This window comes from Ovis aries, chromosome X, assembly GCF_016772045.2.
Source record: "Ovis aries strain OAR_USU_Benz2616 breed Rambouillet chromosome X, ARS-UI_Ramb_v3.0, whole genome shotgun sequence".
Lineage (NCBI taxonomy): Eukaryota > Metazoa > Chordata > Mammalia > Artiodactyla > Bovidae > Ovis > Ovis aries.
The window spans coordinates 23,122,082-23,142,980 of record NC_056080.1 but is presented as its reverse complement, the minus strand read 5'-3'; the positions used below and the strand labels follow the sequence as shown (position 1 = coordinate 23,142,980).

The 20,899-nt window shown below is 36.7% G+C and overlaps 1 protein-coding gene across 2 annotated transcripts in view; it reads right to left on the bottom strand.

Annotated features, from left to right (window-relative positions):
- Positions 1-20,899, bottom strand: part of POLA1 (DNA polymerase alpha 1, catalytic subunit) — a 291,633-nt gene that overhangs the window by 140,236 nt on the left and 130,498 nt on the right. For both annotated transcript variants that reach the window (XM_012106423.5, XM_042242229.2), the window contains exons 33-34: positions 8,955-9,133; positions 7,153-7,284 (exon numbers count right to left, since the gene is read on the bottom strand). In XM_012106423.5, the coding sequence (XP_011961813.3) occupies positions 7,153-7,284; positions 8,955-9,133 (311 nt within the window). The remainder of the gene's footprint in view (positions 1-7,152; positions 7,285-8,954; positions 9,134-20,899) is intronic.

The following is a 20,899-nucleotide window of genomic DNA, read 5'->3' as shown; positions in this document are numbered from 1 at the left end:
ACCGGCAAGGGCCTTGGCTATGACTGCCCCCACCTCTGACAAAAGGCACTGGAGGGGAAATATGCATATGCGGGGAAGAACATGGAGACCTATGGGCCAGAGCTCAGATGCTGCAGAAAGATCTGAGGTCTGCTTTCCCTGTGGTCAGGGCACCTGAGAATTTGGTGTGGATTCCCTGCTAGTTTCTCAAGATCATGCTCTAGTTCTATTCCTCCCCAAATAGGGTCCATGCCATAGGTTAAGATTAAACAAAATAAAGGACAACGAGGTGTTGTGGTAAATATTCAGAGTACAAAGAAACATTGGTTATTCTATGAAGGTTAAAAGTCAGGTGGCATATAAGGCTGTACCTGGTCCAAGTTGCTTACTCCAACTCCTTTATAACAACTAATAGTCATACCATGTTACTCTGTCTGCTTAGAACATGTAGCTGGCACATTTTAGAGCACTAGATTTAACCTGTTATTCCCTTCGATTTGTACAGTAATAAATTTACTTATAATGAGATTCTACTTCCAACCATCACCAAATCCCATGTTTCTTAATTTTTCTGTGAGAACACAGCATGCTGTCACAGCAAAATGTTGTACCTGATTCAAGACCAGCTTGCTTAATATTCATACTTAAGAAAAAACAGCCATTCACTAATAAAAACACACCAAACCTCCACCAATGGGCTTCAGTATTAGAATACTGCATTTAAAAAATGCAATTGGTGTCCATTTATGCTAAGCTTCCCTATTAAGTGATGTGGAGCAAAAGGAAATTCTAATTCTTTTATTTTGTCTTAATAAGATTTAAGATGACGTCTATGGCTTCCTAAAGGAACAAACCTTCTTTAAGTACCACTGGGCAGCATCGATTGCATTGCTTGGGATGCTGAATGGGTGGGATGGATATCTATTGCCTCTTTGCATGCCTTTTGTACCACTTATAATCATGCTGTTAAGAGGTTTTACAAAATAGCAACTCAATTTGTTCTTTTTAAGTGTTCTAAATATAAATGCAGAGGCAAGAAAATAAACAATAATTCCACTGGTGCTTAGAGTTTAAACTATTTGAACTAACATACCTGTGAGACTACTGCATATTGCAACCTACAGCCTAAAAACTATCAGCCCACATCACCACAGGTAAGAAATGAGAAATTTTGAGGGTTATTGAACACCAAATATTTGCAGTGGAACAGAAGTTACTGAACATCATAGCATGGCTCTAAAACCCTCAGATTCACCTGCACAATATGGCTATCATGATGTATTGCTACACTTGAAAAGCAAAAGGCAATGGAAGTAAGAGTGGCCCTGCTAGTAAATTATACAGGTGGGGGTACAGTGAGGGTGGTGATGTGGTGGGAGGCTGCTTCATCTCTTATTATCAGATTTATTTACTAATTGAGCTCTGTATATTCCTAAAGAAATGGTCCTCCTTCAAGCACTGTTGGACATCATGAATTCTGTTGCCTATGTATGATCCTAAGTGGATGTATATTTTGGCAGAGCAAATACTTCAGCCAATTTTACCCTCCTTTCTGTACTTTTAATAAAAGGTAGCTCCAATTTAACTTCTGGTTTAACAATATTATGTTTGGTGGCTGTTATTAGTTTTGTTTTCGGGGAAAACATATCTATTACAAAATTCACCATTTTTTTTGCAAACATGATAAATTAACAAAATTACCATGGATTCTTGATACACAAAACTTCCCACTTCCCTGCCACCACACTGAGGCTCAGCATCCCTGGTCAAATGCGCCTTTCTCTACTAGGTGCTCACAACACATCAGCATAAGAAAGCCCGCCTCATGAGGCAAGTGACGCTGGATGTTATTTTTGGAATTCCTCATAAAAGCGGGTCCAAAAGAGATTTTTTTCTATGTGACTTATACCACAATTAATACACTAAGTAGGAAAAGGGAAAAAAACAGGGAGAGAGCAGGAATGGCTAGGAAGCCACTCTGCCACTTTGTGTAGTAAGAGTGAGACTCATATCAGGACAATAAAAGTATGTTTTAACACAATGTGATTTTGTATCATAATAAAAATATTTCTGGTCAATGCCTCTTTGCCTGATATTTGCTTTGGGGAGACAACAAATTAGGGCTATAAACTTGGAGACAGGCATATATTGAAATCAACAGTAATCAATAACATAAAAGAGAAGACAGGGTTAACAAAGGGCTTTATCAATGCTTTCATATTAAAATACTATGGAGTCTTGTGTGAGCCTGAGAATCTTGTGAACCACTAATAACTTGTCTGCCAATATGACAACAGTGCAAAAAAAGGAATTTAAAGAAAAAACAAGGAAGTAAATTGCTAAACATTAAAATACATACACTACCAAGAGCAAAGGGCTAGAACAGAGATCACAGATGGTCTCATCAGAGAAAAGTACAGGTCCTGTCCTCAGAAAGCTTATGTCAGGAAACTTCTGAGACTGCAAAACCAACAGCAAATTCCTAAGGAATTCAAGCACCAATTTCTGGTCCTACCAACTAATGAATGTTATCATATGCACAGCACTGACTAGCTAGTCACTTAATTTTTCTTGATTGAGGGCCAGCAATACTACTGTTTAAAAACCATAGTGAAATGCCCTTAAGTAATGTTCCTTTACAAGTGGCTGGCAACACTACAAGACTGGTGAGGAATACATTTCACCCAACTGGAACACTCTAAAACCTGCGTAAGCCATCAATGGGAATTGAGGAGCATATTTTAGTTGACTATCCACCTTTAGCAACCAAAGGCTCTCTAAGTATTAAAAGGAGGGTTTAATGTACATTATAACTAATAGTACTTGAGATGAAAGTAAATGACCCACTACCCCCTCCCAGGTACCAAGAGGGGTCAGATTTCCCATTTATCAGCAAGTCTTCAGGGTGGGCAGCATCTCAATCTCAGACTCTTCTGTGGCTGCTTCATGGATGGCTGAGGGGAACACTTCAAAAATGAACCAGCTAAACAAACTTCCCAGCAGCACTTGACAGAGCTACACCTATTCTTCCCATTTCCAAAGCAGTGGAGAATTAATTACCAGTTCTATGGATCTATTGTAAGTATAATAGACTAAAGAGCTATCACAGACACATTTATTGTAAAAGCACAATCCCAAGAGTGTCTAGTGGAGGGCCAAAACGATTAACACAAATGCTTTGTCAGATCAAAGATAAAACCTGCACCGCCCAATTGAGGAATGAATTAGAACAGTGGGTTATCTTTCAAATTAACCAGGGCAGTTAGTGAGGAAAATTTCATGAAAGTGTAATTCTTAGCCTTTGTGAATCCACACAGCAGGCATTCTGCCAGCTGACAAGACGATGAAATTTTCATGCTTAAAAAAAGCCCTCTTCATTTCCCAATTTAGATTAGCTAGTGTTTCTCTCCCCTTTTGTGTGTGTGTGTGTGTGTGTCTATTTGCTCTTCTAAAGCAGAATTTAAGGGGAGGGGGAACACATATCAATTTTTCACTGTAAAATTGAGTCTTTCAAAAACATCCTTAAAAGCTTAGAAATATAGTCTTTAAACTGGCTTTTTATGATTTTTCAAAAATTATCACTCAATTTTAACTTTGTACAGAGGAACCAATTAGGACCAGGGCATGAAATCAACTTTGAATTAGAGCTTTCTATGCTGCCTCAAAGTCTTCCAGTGCTTCATCAAATCTTGAGATAAAGCATTAGAGGTCTTTTCCTCCTCAAGAAATTCATAAATTACTTAAAATATCCTTGTTTGGTGCTTCTTGTATTTTTATATAAACGGAAATTTAAATATTCTAGGAAACAAGAATCTGAAGGACACAATCATTGCTATATGGTGAGAGGAAAAAGCATTTCCCCTCTTATTAAAGGAGCCAACATTAAACTATTATGATATGATGTAGACTGATTCTCAGATATATAAAACTTTTAATGTTTGTTCCATCACATTTATTCATTCAGCACTATTTATTCATAACAGAAAATAACAGAATATGTGGCATATTTTTTGAAGAATGATTAAGAAGTATACTGTTACCCTAAACTTTGGCCCCTTTGTTCTTGACAATCAGATTTCTTAGTGATCTAGAACTATGTTCCTTGGCAGGTTATAGTGTCTGGCCAGTACCTTACTCCTCCACTGTCTTACTGTCACGCGAGTGTATGTTCCTCGGTTCTTTGTCTTGTCACAACAAAGATTTGGAGTGATGGACATTAAAGCCCCCTCGGCATGTCACAGCTCTCAGGTCTTGGATAGACCGTGTTATAGCTCTCAGGTCTCGAATGGACTATGTTATAGCTCTTAGACAAATCAGTGTTACAGCTCTATTTTATTTAGAAGATAGCAGGAAAATCCATCTTCACAGCATGAGGGCACATCGATCCAAAGATATGAGAAGAGCACCCCAGCGCACTGGAGAGAGAGCGAGCTAGCTTGGCTCCTCTGTTTATATGTTTATCTCTCCCTGGGCCTGTCCTATGTAAATTGGGCCAGCCAGGAGTGTTGTTTGTTTTACCTGAAGTCCTTACTCAGGTCCTCGGACCTTCCTCACACCTTCTTTTGTTCTATTTTCGTGGGCTTTTCCCTTCCTTGTCTTTTAGCCACCGCCATTTTGGACTCCTTTTCCCTATTCTACCTACCTAACATTACTAAATCTTCTTCCTTATGGAGATGACTCCTTTCTCAATGTATGTTCTTCTTCACCTGCAGTGATTCTAAAACTACCATGAAAAAAAAACATGGAGGCTCTTGCTCTCACTGGACATAATTTTATGTCCAATGGGGAGTATTTTTTAACTTGCAAAATAGGAGGAAACTTTTTGGTCATTAGCTTCAGAGAACAGACACTTAATCTTAGTACTTACTGCTGCTCCTGCTGCCAAGTCACTTCAGCCATGTCCGACTCTGTGCGACCCCATAGACGGCAGCCCACCAGGCTCCCCCGTCCCTGGGATCCTACAGGCAAGAACCCTGGAGTGGCTGCCATTTGCTTCTCCAATACATGAAAGTGAAAAGTGAAAGTGAAGTCGCTCAGTTGTATCCGACTCTTCACGACCCCATGGACTGCAGCCCACCAGGCTCCTCCATCCATGGGGTTTTCTAGGCAAGAGTACTGGAGTGGGGTGCCACTGCCTTCTCCATAGTACTTACTACCAGCACTCTTATCTCCAGTACACTTGGTCTACTGACCTCCAGCAGGACTACCACTGATACCATGTATCACACTCAACTAACTGTAACCAGTATCATTTAGAGGCACATTAACAAAAGAACACCATATCCCTCTACTGGCAAAGTTCATTTAAGTCTGGGGTCAGGAAGAAAGAGAACACTCTACTGAAAAAGTATAACAATAAAGTATAACATATAAAAGCTCAGATTTTGAGGATATTTGAAACATTTGTTCATCATGGGGTCAGGAAAAGAATGAATACTGGATTTCTTTCTCTCCCAGACAATCACATATGCCTAATGTCAATAAAAAGAGAAATAGGTTTCTAATTCTGAGGACAGTCATATCACCCTTCAACTGTAGGAATGACATTTGGGTATTTTAATTTGAAATTTCTTAGGAAAGTCAATCAAGTAAGCAGTTAACAACAGGAAAACTGTAACTGTTAGTGAGATAGATAAGACAATTAAATGCTATAGAAACCTTGGGTTAAATGTCTGGATGCCTAAAGCTAGATTATTTAGCTTGAACAATATATAACCACTACCACCACAACACACACACAATTAGAATTCAATCTTTCAGTTAGGGTTATTTCTAACTATTCAGAAGATCATTTTTCTGCCTATTCCTAACTTAGTCAAAACAGATTGCCCGTTCTTAGAGAAGGAAATAGATGAGCTTCTCCTAGTATTAACATTTCCATGGTGAAGAATCTGATAGACTAAACACAGAGAGAAAATTCCGAATTCTTCCCAAGAGTCAAGAATCATGCTCTGCCCACTGAGGTCTGTAAACGAGCTGAACAGTTTTGATTTGGGCTCTTTATGCTAAATAAAGGCCTAACATTTCACGTGCTGAACATTTCATCTACTGCGGAATGTGAACCCACAGATAACCTTTATTCCCATCCAATGTTCATTAAGTGCAGCACAGGATTATTCACTAAAATATTTCAGACTTCCCAAAATGTAGTCATAATTACTATTTTAAAAATATCTTCAGACAATCCTACTTGGGTTTTTTTCCTTGACAAATACAAATTATTCTACTCTAAATATCACAATACTAGAACTCTGTGTTTTCACTCTTCATCCTAATGATCTAATACTTGATTTTCATTTAATGAGTTAGATTTTAAAGAAGAAAATGCTACATTGTATGTTAAGTAACATATAGTAGAAATTATAAAATGATACTGATCAAAGTCAAGAGTCTTACCTAATAGAACCTGAACATTTTTTGGAAATGCCTTGCCAGTATAGCCTCTTTACATAAGTTACAGTGAGCTTTCAAAGTAATAGAAAATGTTTTAGATGACAAGTGACATAATTGAAACACTAAGAAAAATCAAATAGGAAATGTGGGGTTTTTTTTAAATTTTAACTTTTTAAGAGAAAAAACTCATTCATATGAAATGTGTTAAAAACAAAACCAAAACTTTCAAAGAAGGCTTCTTTATAATGCAGACAGCTCACTCAGTCTTTTGGAATTTTTACTATATGTTTATAAAAATTAGACATTCTCTTTTAAAATGACAGACAAACTGCATTTAAATTTAAAAGACGTTTATTCTGCTTTCCTTGGAAAATTAAGCTATGAAATGGTTTAGATTACCACATAAACACAAAGTGTTAGCTAGTTGGCAGTTTATTAAAAATCACCATACATGATGTTACAGTTCTGGTTGGCAAAGAAAGGTTAATATTGACTTTTCCTCTGCCCAAAGATCTGAGTGACCATATAACTTCATTTTATTTAGGTAGCAAGAAACTAAACCTCTTCCTGATTATATTCTCATTTTTTCTTAAAAGCAAAAGCTTCATTTCTAGAAATAAAATGAGATGAAAATCCCCAATAGAAAAATGAAATCATTTTCCTTCATCTTTTCGAAATTTCGCAGTTTCGGAAAAAACCCAATAATACAAAAAACCATTTAAAAACAAGTATCAAATCTAAGTACATTGCATATGTAAGAAACTCATGGTAGATACTTACTTCATAGTATTTTTTAATGCAACGTCTAATGTCCATGATCAATTTGTTGCTCAGCTGTACCATAAAGGTCAGAGGAGAAGCCTTACAATTGATGTTACTGCAACGATACAAGCTGGGCTCCATATCAGTTCCCTACAGAAGTTAAGAGAGACAAACAAAAGATTATGAAAGGTTTCTGTGCTTAAAAACTTACATGCTGTCCTGCTGTACAATATTCTTAATTCATTTTATTGTTAAGTTTTTAACTTTATTTTCTCAACCACTTTCCACTCAAAGATCCCCTCAGTCACACATAGCTTCCACTCTTGTCACCATGATAATGGAGAAGAAAACTGAAGGGAAAACCCTGCAATCACTTTTTTTACATTCAATACATGGCAGACTCCATGGATAAAGTAGTCTCCCCTCTGAAAATACCAGTGAAGTCAAGTTACTGGAAATAAACATCCTTCTTAGAGATAGTGAGCAAAAATTTAAATTTGTATTTATTCATTCCAAACTTGAAAACAATGCAAGAATATTAATGACAATAGTTTGCTTAGTACTGCCAACTTAATTTTTAAGAATAAAGCCTAAAAATTGTTACACTACAAAATGATCACATCATTAGCTTAGCAAATCTAAAATTTCTGTAACCCCGTCCCCTACAAATGAAATGTATTTGGGGGAGGGGAGACAGAAGAGGAGAACAAATTTGAAAGAATAAATTATTAGTAGTTGGAGAAAACGTTTTGTTTTGTTTTAAACAAAGACAAAGCAAATGTAATATACAGGAAAACTGTTGGGGTTTCTGGAGCATTTGTTTTCCTTCTTGATACTTAAAACATCTTGGTTTCCTGCTCCAATCTGGTACATAACCCTACCCCGCCACACTAAGCAATTCCAGGTGGAAGAGATTTTAGAGCTTGACATCGGCTCTTCCACAGTTAGCCCATCTGCAAGTCGTCAAGCCTCCATGCAATTAACTATCTTATTTACAGCTGTAATGAAGCAAAACTCAAGGATTTAGCAAGTATTGCTGATCTGTGTCTGCCTCTTCCTTGCACTTGCTTCCAAAGACTGCTTTGTTTTGATTCAAAAAAATGCAAAACATCTGCTGTTTGTCCAAATTAACTTAAAATAATTACTTTTAATTTAGATAAAGGATGTATTTTCTTTCAGTTTCAAGGTTTTACATGGTTCTGCTGCCTACTCATTTGCCAATGGCTAGTACATGTATAACACTGCAGTGGAATCAAGTAGATTGGCCAAGTTTCAAGTTCTGATCCAAGGTCAATGATACATTTTTTGGCAGTACTTCTTGAGAGAAATGTCTGCTTGTGACTTTTTTAATGCCTGATATGCAAAGACAGCAGAAAAGATCATCAGAGTAACTTTGTCAAAAAAGAGGCAAGTGGGATGTGTAAAGATAAACAAAAACTTTCCAGAAACACTTAGTTCCCATTAACTTGATTTAAGATAAAGGAAAATATTGCTCTAAGTCTTAATAAATTGGGCTGGGAGTGGAGAAATACAGGTTACTAATTAAGGAATTACCATAAAAATACTTTAAGATAATTTAGAATTTTTAGGAGATTCCATTTAAAAAACCAAGGCCAAGCATTCTAGGAAGCCAAAAACAAATATTCAAGTACACTGTATTAAGAGGTTTTAAGCAGAAATAACGTTAAGTTGTGAAGGCAGAATTCATATGATGCCAAAATTCTTTAAACACATAAAAACGTTTTTCCTTTTTACACATACAGTGGAGAGAAAGAGGACTTTATACTAGTTCACTCACAGAAGAAACAAAAACAACTAACCGAACCATCGAAGACACTATCATAAATATTCTCGGTTCCACATGTAGGGCATGGGCATTTGAACCTTTCACAGTCCTTGTATTTCTCTTCATCCGTGAGGTGTGCTGGGCCACCAAGTAAAGCATCATTCTCTTCATCTTTATGATAATGATGAACTCTAAATTGGGTGGGGTCAAGTCCTATTAATGTCAAAGAAAAAATAAATTCAGAAAGGTACAATTATTGGAATTCCCTTCTAAAAATACTACAAAGAAATCAGAAGAGTTGTTTCAAATTCATGAAATACATACACAACCATTTGAATTCAAGATAGAGGCTCACATCACCAAGACAAATGACTTTTCTTTTTTTTTTTAGGAAATTATAAACAAAACAAACTGCATCAAAACAATGCAGAAACAGGCTACTGGACATTTGCATTTGGAAACTACTACTTCTATAGGATGGTTTTACTATTTCTTAAAGTTACAGTGAAAATCTCCCCCAAAATGCACTATTAAAATCTCCAAAATCAAAGTATTACCATTAAAACTGAAAACAGAGAATAAAAATCCCGTTAAGGAAAACAAGTTCACTGCTATTACAACTCCTTCAAGTGCAGACACAACTGCTAACCCTGATTTCAATGCGGTGGTCAATTCCATCTTGGCTCAGTAGCTAACAGCATGGAGGTTGCTATCTAATTCAGTGGTTAAAATTCAGTAGCAGCATCTGTCAAAACGCAACATGGTTTTACTGTTCTGAATTCAGAAATTTAAAATACATGCAAAAACAATGATCTACAAATTCTGTAGGCCAAAATGCCCCAGGACAATCCTGAAGCCAAGTATACCTTCTATATTTCAATCAAAACAACACAAGAAATCAACTGATGCATAGTTTACACTATCTTGTTTCCCCAAGCTATTTGAGAAAAGGAAAGATTTTAAGGCCAACAAACTTAACTTATTGTTGACTAAAGCATATATGTCAAAATCTACTATATGAATTTATACTTAAAGATAATTATTCCACTCTATACCTTATTTTCTTGAAAGTATTCCTTAGCAATCCCTAAGAATTCTAGGTATTTTTTGGTTAGAAATATAAATAAAGCTATCATATTTATTTTAGTATAAACATAAATAAGTAATGTAAAAGTCACTGAGCATAAAAGATCAAATACCAAAAATATCTAAAAATTGTTTTATCTCTATCAACAGCTTGCATAGTTAGATAATCTAACAGATATATTTAGAATTCAGTGACAAGATTCTAAATCCTAGCTGGTCAACTGGCAAGTGACATCTCATAATCATAAAAGACTTAGGGTTGACTCTGCCAGTGGAAAGGTGCTGAAAAAAGAATGAAAAGGAAAAAAAAAAACCCACTGGGGAGGTGGCTGGCGGACAGAGTTGGAAAGAAATGCATAGCTTTGTGATTAAAAAAGAAAAAGTGAAAAGATTCTTGAGTATTGGTTTTCTCACCTGCAAAATGGAGCTACTATGCACTTTTAAAGTTTAAATCAGACATTAGAGGACAAATTGTTTTCAATGATACCGATCATGTAAAAAGCACTCAATAAATGCCACATGAATGAAAAAATAAAATAGTAGGTGAACATTATTTATCCATCATTTAATATTCATTCAAAATTACACATTTGGAAAAATACATGAAACACACGTTCATGTTGCAGCCAAGTTAATAGCTGCTCTTTGTAGTAATTAAAGTGAGTATTTCCCAACATGATAGTGTATAATAAAAACAAAGACTACACATTCAAAACAAATTGAAAACCTGTTCTTGGTTAGTGATATAAATTACTGTAACATAGAACACATGGCTCACTAGCCACGTGACCCCAAGGCTCACTATACATTTTTATCTTACAAGTTACCTACAGCTTAAGAGAAACAGCAAGTTAGTGAAGTGTGGGGGAATATATATCCTCTCCTTTAAAGACAAGGACAGACAGAGGAATGGAGTGAGAGAAACCAGGCCCACGCCTGTGAATGGTGCCATTTCTTCTCTGCAGTGAAGGGTAACTGCTGCAAATTCCTGAACCTCTAGTTGTGAATCCAACTGTATTCACATGTCTTGCTTTATTCGGGATTATGAGAAAGCAGCTCCAGTTTTTCTCTGATGGTATGATTACTCCATCAATTTCCCAGGCCAATACTCTTCAGAGAGTATGGAAAAAAATAAGCAAGGGTTTTCTAAAAGACAAGCTTCTTTCACAACCTAAATATCAAGGAACAAAACAAAGCTGGGTTTGCACACAGACAAAACTGGTTGGGCTGCAACCAGGAAGCAACGAAAGCTTTTATAGGCCTCCCTACTAGCCATATCCACTAGTGTACCTGAGGCAGCCTGCCCGCTGAACACACCACAACTGGACATGGATTGTCCTGCTACTTATGGACAAAAGCCCCAAAAGTGACTGAGAGTTATAAAAATTACCAGGCCTTATGAAACGTCTACTTTAAATGTCCATTCCCACAAGCCACCCTTATCTACCCAGGGCAATCACAAAACCAACTGGCCCAGCTAATTACTTCAGATTTATTCACAAGCTGACTTTTTTCCAAGAAAAGGGACTTCATCTCAGCACTACTGGCCATAAGTCAAAATGGCATATTTTTTTCAATATAAAAAAGGGAGAAGACATTGTAATAACCTTAAAATATTAGGTATATAACAACCCTTGTACAAGTTACTTGAATATAAAAATATCACAAAAAAGTGATTTTCTTGGAAGGACAATTTTAAGTTCAACTGGCAAATCACAGAGGGTTAAGTTAAATCTTTTTAAGAAAACATATTAAGTAGTCATGTTAAAAATATGGATCATTACTGCTAGAATCCTTTTTTAAGGTTAAAATTCACGTTTAAACCCCAAACTTATTCAACACAGAAGTTAATTTTTCCAAATCTGCACAAAACTGGCGATAAACAGCTTATTTCAAAGTTTCAGGAAACTTAAAAAGTTTTACTACTTATACCATAAATCGTTAAGCCCGAAATGAAACAGGGAAAAAGTGTCTAGTGCTGCCACCTAGAGGTAGATTCGGAATTTTAAAAAGTGCAAAATATAACTGCTACATAGAACTCCATTTGTAATTACTGTCCTTCCAAAATGAAACACTATTGTCAGAAATGACATTAAAGCAAACTCTTTATGATCACAGTTTCCACACATGCATATACACTGTATAATCAATATTAAACTGCACACTAGACAGTAAGTAATCACAGTAGTCTTTGAGCAACCAAGAGATATAAAACTCAATTCCAAGTTCCTTATCTCTTCTATGCAGAGCTTTCCCAAACTGTCTGAAAGAAACAGACTTTATGTCCCAGTTGAGAAAAAGAACTTCTACTAGACTAGCTTTTGACAGATAACTTTAACCATTTGGTCCGGCACAGAATAAACGAAGGAGCAGCCTACTTGGGCTTGGCACCAGTTATGTGGGGGAAGAGCAGTCATGGAAATAATGTGTGCTTTAACTCAACCCTGTGACTTGTAGTGATCCAGTCACACCATTTTTCTTGGGCTGGAGTGGGGGTGTGGGGGAGGGTGACAACAACGAGACAGGACAGAGGCACAGTGGAATGAAATTAAAATACTGTCATTTATAATTAGAAAATTTATAGGATCTCACATTATTTTGGCAACAGGATCAAAGCTCTCATATTTCAAGAGTATTTATAGAAAGTAACATCATGAGCATTGGGCAGGATGAGTTCAGGAGTGGTTTTTTACTTAAGATTGCCCCATTCTTATCAGACATACCTCCAATGCAACATATAGAACAGGATTATTTTTTCTACCACTGTATTTTCTAACAATTGTAAACTATTTATCTGTTTTCAGAATGTTCACTTGTCCCCATTCTCAAGGAGTATTTAAAATGCTCCAAATTCAGGGTGTTAGGTTTGGAGGCTGATATATTTGACTAAATAATCATCTTCCAAAAGACCAGGTCTTTACTAATGCTACTGCATATAACTACAGTAGTCAATTACATATGTTCATACAACTATAGGGAAGCAGGAAAAATCCATATGAATAAAATTACAAATGAGTAGAATAACTGGTATTCACAAGTATACCTTAAACGAATCACTTAAAATACTAGGGAAGCTAATTAATGAAATCCTAATGTGAATTTTTTTTTCTAAAATTTTTTTCTAGGAAATGAATCTTTTCCATGAATCCATGCCTTCGTATATGTGGACTTCCTAGAGAACAATAAACAAACTGAAAATTTAGTATGATTAAAGAAAAAAGTACTTAAATGAACTTTTAAAAGGTGAATGCTTACATCCATAAAAAGCCCTGTATAAGAATGTTCATAGCATCTTTATTCATAATAATCATAAATTGGAAACAATCTGAGGTCCATCAACAGGAGAATGAATATCAAACTGGTAGCATATACCATTGGAGACGGCAATGGCACCTCACTCCAGTACTCTTGCCTGGAAAATCCCATGGACAGAGGAGCCTGGTAGGCTGCAGTCCACAGGGTCGCGAAGAGTTGGACAGACTGAGCGGCTTCACTTTTCACTTTCATGCATTGGAGAAGGAAATGGCAACCCACTCCAGTGTTCTTGCCTGGAGAATCCCAGGGACGGGGGAGCTTGGTGGGCTGCCATCTCTGGGATCGCACAGAGTCGGACACGACTGAAGCGACTTAGCAGCAGTAGCAGCATATACCATGGAATACTACTTGGCAATGAAAAAGACAATACTGATACAGGCAACAAGATGTATGAATCTCAAAAATATGCTAAGTGAAAGAAGTTGAACACAAAAAGCATATACCAGAGGAGATCACTTATGCAAAATTCTATAACAGGCAAAACTAACATATGGTTATAAAAATCAGATGAGTGGCTCCTTTTGTGAGAGGGAGGGTATGGACTGAGCAGTACAAGGGGACTCTCTAGGCAATCGAAATATTCTGTGTTTTGATACACTGACTGTGTGATATGCATGGTATGTAAATTATCCTTTAGAAGAAAGTACTCCAAATAAAAAACGTTTGCAACATATATTACCAAAGAACTCATTTAGAACATATAAGGAATGCCTGCAAATCAGTAAGAAAAAGACTACTCAACAGTAAAGTAGAAAAAGACTTAACTGACCTCTTACAAAAGGAAATATTCAAATGGCCAATAAACATGACAACCGGTGCTCAACTGTATTAGTCATCAAAGAAACACAAATTAAAACCATAACATTATGCCACAACATGAAATGAAGAAGAGAGGAAAACACCTAGTACTGCTAAGAATGTCAGGCACTCAAATGCTGCTAGTAGCAGCTCTAAATTAGTAGGACCATGTTAGATAACTGGTAACATCTACTAACACTGAACATATATGCCTGCTATGACCAAGCCAATCTGCTCCTAAGTATTGATCCAACAGAAATACATATAATTTTTCAACAGAAGAGATGTACAAGAATGCCTAATATTGATAACCACCCAGAGTGGAAAGAATCCATTGGGAGGTAGTCACACAGTGTGAGATATTCATAGTAGACAGAAATGAAGTACAACCACATGGACCCATTTCACAGACTGAACGAAAGTAGCCAGACATTAAGAGTAAAGACATAATTTATGTAGCATTGAAATATAAGAAAACCTCATCTATGATGTTGTAAGTCATGATAGTAATTTTCTGTTGGGGCATGGAGGATAATCTCTAGAAGGAAATAGGACAGGCTTCTGAGGATACAGTAATATATTGTTTCTTGTGCTCAGGACTGACTACACTGGTATGTGTTTACTTTGGGAAAATCCATCAAGCTGTTCAGTTAGGTTCTTGTGAACTTTTCTATATGCATGTTATGTAAGAAATTCATATTGATTTCTCTTACCATACACAAAAATAAATTCAAAATGGATTAAAGACTTTATAAATATAAGACTTGAATAATAGAATTCCTAGGAAAAAACTAAGGAGTACCATCTTTGACATTGGTGTTAGCAGTATTTTTTTGGCTATATCTTCTTAGGCAAGGGAAACAAAAGCAAAATTAAACAAACAGGGTCACATCAAATTCAAAAGCTTTTGCACAGACGAGGAAACTATCCACAAAAGAAAAGGCAGCCCACTTGAATGGGAGAAAATATCTGCAAATAATATATCCAATAAGGAGTTAATATTCAATATACAGAAAGCTCATACAACTCAACGCCAAAAAAAAAAAAAAAAAACACCCTGATTTTAAAAATGGGCAGAGAACATGAACAGACATTTCTCCAAAGAAGACAAACAGATGGCCAACAGGCACATGAAAAGATGCTCAACATCACTAATCATCAGGGAAATGCAAATCAAAACCACACTGAGCTATCACCTCACACCTGTCAGAATGGCTATTATTAAAAAGACAACAAATAACTAGTGTTACCAAGGATGTAGTGTGAAGGGAACCCTGTGCACTGTTGGTGGGATTATACATTATTACAACTACTATGGAACACAGTATTGTGGTTTCTCAAAAAAATTAAAAATAGGACTGTCATACGATCTAGCAATTTAGCATCTGGTATTTATCAGGGGAAAAAAAACACTAACTCAAAAAGATACATGACTCAAATGCTCACTGAAGCATTATTTATAATAGTCATGATACAGAAGCAATCTAAGGACCCATCAATAGATGAATGGATGAAGATGTGACACACACAGGAATATTACTCAGTCACTAAAAACTGAAATTTTACACATGGATGGATCTAGAGGGTGCTATGTCAAGTGAAATAAGATAGAGAAAGATGAATGCCACAGGATAACAATAAATGTGGACTCTAAAAAGTAAAACAAAATGAAAACAAACTCACAGATACAGAAAGCAAACAGCTGACTGTCAAAAGGGAGAGGGAGTTGGATATAATATATAACATAAGGAGTATGGTCAATAACACTGCAATAACTTTGTATGGGGACAGAGGATTATTAGATTTACTGTGATGATCATCTCATAATGTATACAAATCTCAAATCACTACACAGTACATCTAAAACTAAATAACACTGTACATCAACTATATTTCAACTTTAAAAAAAGAAAATTTACACACTGAAAAAGGTAGGAAAACTGAATGCTAAGCATCTCTCATGCTATATCTCTGAGTTTGTTTCAAAATGTGTTAGATTCCAATCAGACATTATGCATCTCCTCACAAATGTACAGACCATCACCTAGGAAGTTGGATTAGCAAAAATTTAAGCTGAACCGAAATATGGGCAAGTCTTTAGATCTAATTACCATTTTACAAGAAACAGAGAGGACAGAGGAATGTGTTAAAGGCTATCTCTAGGATGCAATCAGCAAACTCCAGAATAAGGGACATTCCATAGGACAAAAATTGCCAGTTTCTCTAACAAATAAATTGGAAGGGTCAAAAAACAAAACAGGGATAGAGAAGATTAACTATCATTTGGACTCTGACTGGATTCCAGTTCAAAGAAGGAGCTTCATTTTAAAGGAAAAATGCATTCACAGTATGACTGGGGAAATACATTTATTGTATATGTGATGAAAAAAGGAATTATGGGGGTTTTTTCCCCATAGGGATAATGTTACATTTATGCTAAGAGGGGGGAACCTTACCTTTTAGAAATGCAAAGTGAAGTACCAATATTTATAGATAAAATGATACAACGTCTAGAGTTCACTTCAAAATCATCAGAGGAGGTGAAGAGGAGGAAGGTTGGCCACAGCTGCAGAATGGTTGTAGCTGGGTGGTGAGCAAATGGGAGCTCCTTACACAGTTCTCTTTACTATTACACGCTTGCAGTTTTTTTATAACAAATAAACTTTAATACTACAGATCCAACTGAATGATAAACAATTGACTATACAAGTGGCAAGCAACTGAATCTGCTTTTCACAGCAACAACAAACCTCTCCATAAGATAAATGAGAAATGTCTGAGTATTTTAAAAGAAATAATATCCAAACCTTTGGGTTAAGTAAACTCCCAAGAGTTTTACTGTCTTGCAAAAGACAACTCCCACAATCACGATGGAGAAAAAAATCCTGCTAGACAGGATTGTTTTTAATGCCCTTGATGATAGCCCTGAACGTGAATTTTAACTTAATGAGACCTGTACCTCTAAGCAAGAAAAAGCTTGCAAGTACCTTCTTTCCTATGTTTAGATGTGAGAAAACACAGTAACTTTATGCTGAAAAAATATTTGGAAGATAACACAAAGGAATAGACCAAGAAAAGATTTCACTTCTCTTACAGCAAAATCCTCTTCTTTCCATCTATGTTGATAGGTATGGGGTGGGGGGTGATGTGCAGAGTCAGGCTACAGGTTCCTAAACACCCACCTTTTTACAAGTGAGTTAGTAACTGCTTAACCATTTTTTCCATCTGATTTTTTAAGATTAATTAATTAATTTTAGTTGGAGGCTAATTGTTTTACAATATTGTAGTGGTTTTTGCCATACATTGACTTGAATCAGCCACGGGTATACAAGTGTTCCCCATCCTGAACTCCCCACCCACCTCCCTCCCCATCCCATCCCATCCCTCAGGGTCATCCCAGAGCACCAGCCCTGAGCACCCTGTCTCATGCATCAAACCTGGACTGGCGATCTATTTCACATATGATAACATACATGTTTCAAAGCTATTCCCATCTGATTTTATAAAAACTGTCTTACTTTAGTTATAAGAATATTTATATTTTTTCAACAAAGGAGGAACCTAAAACTCATCATCTTTACACTTTTCTGAATTATCCATTATGTATACATTTTACACAGTTTAAGTATCTGTGCACAATGCTGTACTCAGCTCTTTTTCACTTCATTACATCTTATCCATTTTTCTATAGGCTACACAGTCTTGGCATCATTTTAGTATGTTTAATACGATGATCTTTAAAATCTTGATCTATAATTAATAATACAGCATCACATACTTAAAAGTTGCTGCAAGTAGATCTTAAGCATTCTCACCACACTACCCCTGCCCCACAGAAGGGTGAGGTGATGATTATGTTAATTATCTTGATCTTGGTAAACATTCTACAATGTAAACATATCTCTAGTCATCACACTATATACTTTAAATACATACAATTATATTTGCCAATTACTCCTCAATGAGTTAAATTTTTAAAAATGGATCAAACTTAATAATTTGAGAAATCTCCATTTTCCTTTGGAAACTCCAAGCCTTACAAAGTCAGAGTAAGAAATCACTACTCCTAGCAATTCCTCTCAGCATGCTCTGGTGGGGCTCTAAGTTCTTAGAGGTATGCCTGAGTCAGGTAAACAGTGCCACTGCAGGCCCCTGGCACAGTGAACCCAGGTCACAGGGACAACACTGTGTGCTCACCTTGTAAAGACTGAGGTGCAATGCAGTGCAACGAATACCCTTTGTGAGACTCTGTGAACTCCCTCATGTGCCCTGAAGAGCAGCTGGGATGGCCTGGAAGTCAGGGCTCTGGTGCTCATCACTGGGCTGGAAGCACAGACACACAGACAGCCACTCCCAACTCCACACGCACAGTGCAAACCCACAGTGCTCAAACATCTCCACTTTCATAAACTCTTCCTGGGTGGCCCCAGCTAGAAGTGGGCTCTGCTTCTTCCAAAACACTGAAAAATTTATTTTGCCTCTTTTGGGATATGTACTTGTGCTGGCCCTAGATTTTCCCACAAGAGGGAAATTGACTCAACAGGCTGGGCTATAATTGAAGAGCCTCAGCCAGCTCAACTCTGTACCCTTCACAGCACCCATTACTCAGGTCTTCAACATTCATCTGTTCCATGGATGCATAAGAAAGCCAGGAGCACGAGCCATTCAGTGACATGCTTGGATTGGCACCCAGCCTGGAAGAGGGGGTTCTTATCTGCTGAGAAGACTTACTATCCTACATTGCATTTGGTGTAATCTTTTGTTTTAAATTTTATTATAAATTATGTCATATTAAATATCTAAGGTTTGGAAATGATGGTCATGTATGTACATTCTTCTGAGAGCTTAATCATGAAAAAAGGCAAAGTCTTCATTGATCAAGAAAGCAATGCCGGAGGCACCTGCTGGTGGTATCATCCCACTCCCACCACCACCTTTGTATGTGTGTCTCTCCGGGTCTACCAAAGGCACACCCATACATGGCACAGCCTGCGGTGGCATTTCATCTCTTAGAAAATGCCACTCAATTCTGTGTATTGACAGAAACCACCTTCTGTAAGGTGGCATGGCCATTTTATAAAAAGAGGGGTTTTTACTTTCCAGTTTAACTCAGGAACACAGTGGCTTAAGCATGTTGCCTTGTTTTAAGCACTACTTTCAGAGATTAAATTTTAAGTTCTCATGTTCTTCAAACATCCGTAACTTCTCAGAACCAATGAAAAAACAGCCCTGATAGCCAAATGCCTGAAATTTTATAACTGACCATGAAGAAATGGACTTGAAAGTTACTGTACAAAATCAGTCCTCATCAGAGTAAAGATATTATATAATTTTAAGTATTGTCATGCATTAAATATAAATTTATTAAAAGATGAAATTCAAGAATGAACTTTAGAATATTCTCATTCCAGCCTGTTTTGCTAGGTACAGAAGACTATTTGGATGTTGGAGCATACTGTGAATATTTCATCCACAGAATATAGAGAGCTTTCATTAGAACAAGAGAGAAAAAAACCTATAGTCTAGAGAACAAAAGCTAAGAGTTCCAAGTTTTAGTGGCCATGTTTCCCATAGGGCTATTGTATAAGAAGAGTAATACTATATTTTTTTCTATTCACAGATGGAAAAGAGTAAAATTTAGCTTTATTTAAGCCCAATAGCAATAATCTTGCATGGGTTTCAGAAAAATGATACACATTTTACTGTGGGATAATGAGGACCATTAGTTATTAGGGAGAACAAATTATTCTCTTTCAATTCAACAGACTTATTCATTCACTCATTTAATAGACTATCCTCTCTCCCTTTCACTGAAACGACCTTCCTATATGGAACACCTGGCCATGCAACATGCCACCAGACAGACTTCAGGAGGTATTCTGACAGGGAGAAATAGTCAGAGAATTTCCAAAGTGAAGCCACAGGATAAAACCAACACTTGATGCGTGCCTTTCATTTCAAGGAAAGCAGTATAAAAGCAACAGAAAAAGAGGTAGTTTAAAAATATAGTTGCTCTCCACAAAGGAGTCTTAAAAATAAAAAATCATGAACTTAATAATTTTCCTAAATGAAATTATGCCATTATTCCTGATTTCTTTATACTAGCTAAAAGGACAAAGTAGCAAACTTCACTGAAGTTTCAACACTGTAATACATTTCATTAGCCAAAGATAAAAACTACACTAAAAGCAAGAGAATTATTTTATGTCTGTGATTAGACAGTTGGAGGGCTTATATTTTATGTGTACATTTGCAGACTTCAACTCATTTAACAGTGTCAGTTCACTAACTGCAGTTTTTTTTAATATAAAGAAAACAGATTTAGAACTTTAAAAACAAATTATAGTAATTTTATGCCTATAGCTTGCACCTCTTAGAAACCAGGCACCCCCTAACACTCCCCTTCTTTCCCACCACTTCCCTATCTCCTCCCTCCTCCTCTAAAACCACAGGCTAAGTGAGAACCGATAACAGGGGCCTCAAATCCCCTAGTGAAGAACAGCCACCCTAATTTTCCCTTGGGGTGGAGGAACAAAGGATGCAGATCAAAATACAGCTCCTGAAAAGGGCAGGGGGCAGATGCTTACACAGATCTGCCCAGCCAGCTTCCACATTTTCTACACATCTTCATGGTGACTGGCACTTGCTGTTCTGCACTTCATTACCGTGGACCCTCCTATGAGCAAAGCAGTAAAGATAAAAGACTGGGAGATTTACTACAAATGTAGATAGGTATGTGGATACTGCTGGTGATGCCGGGGCTGTGGTGCGAGGAGGCAG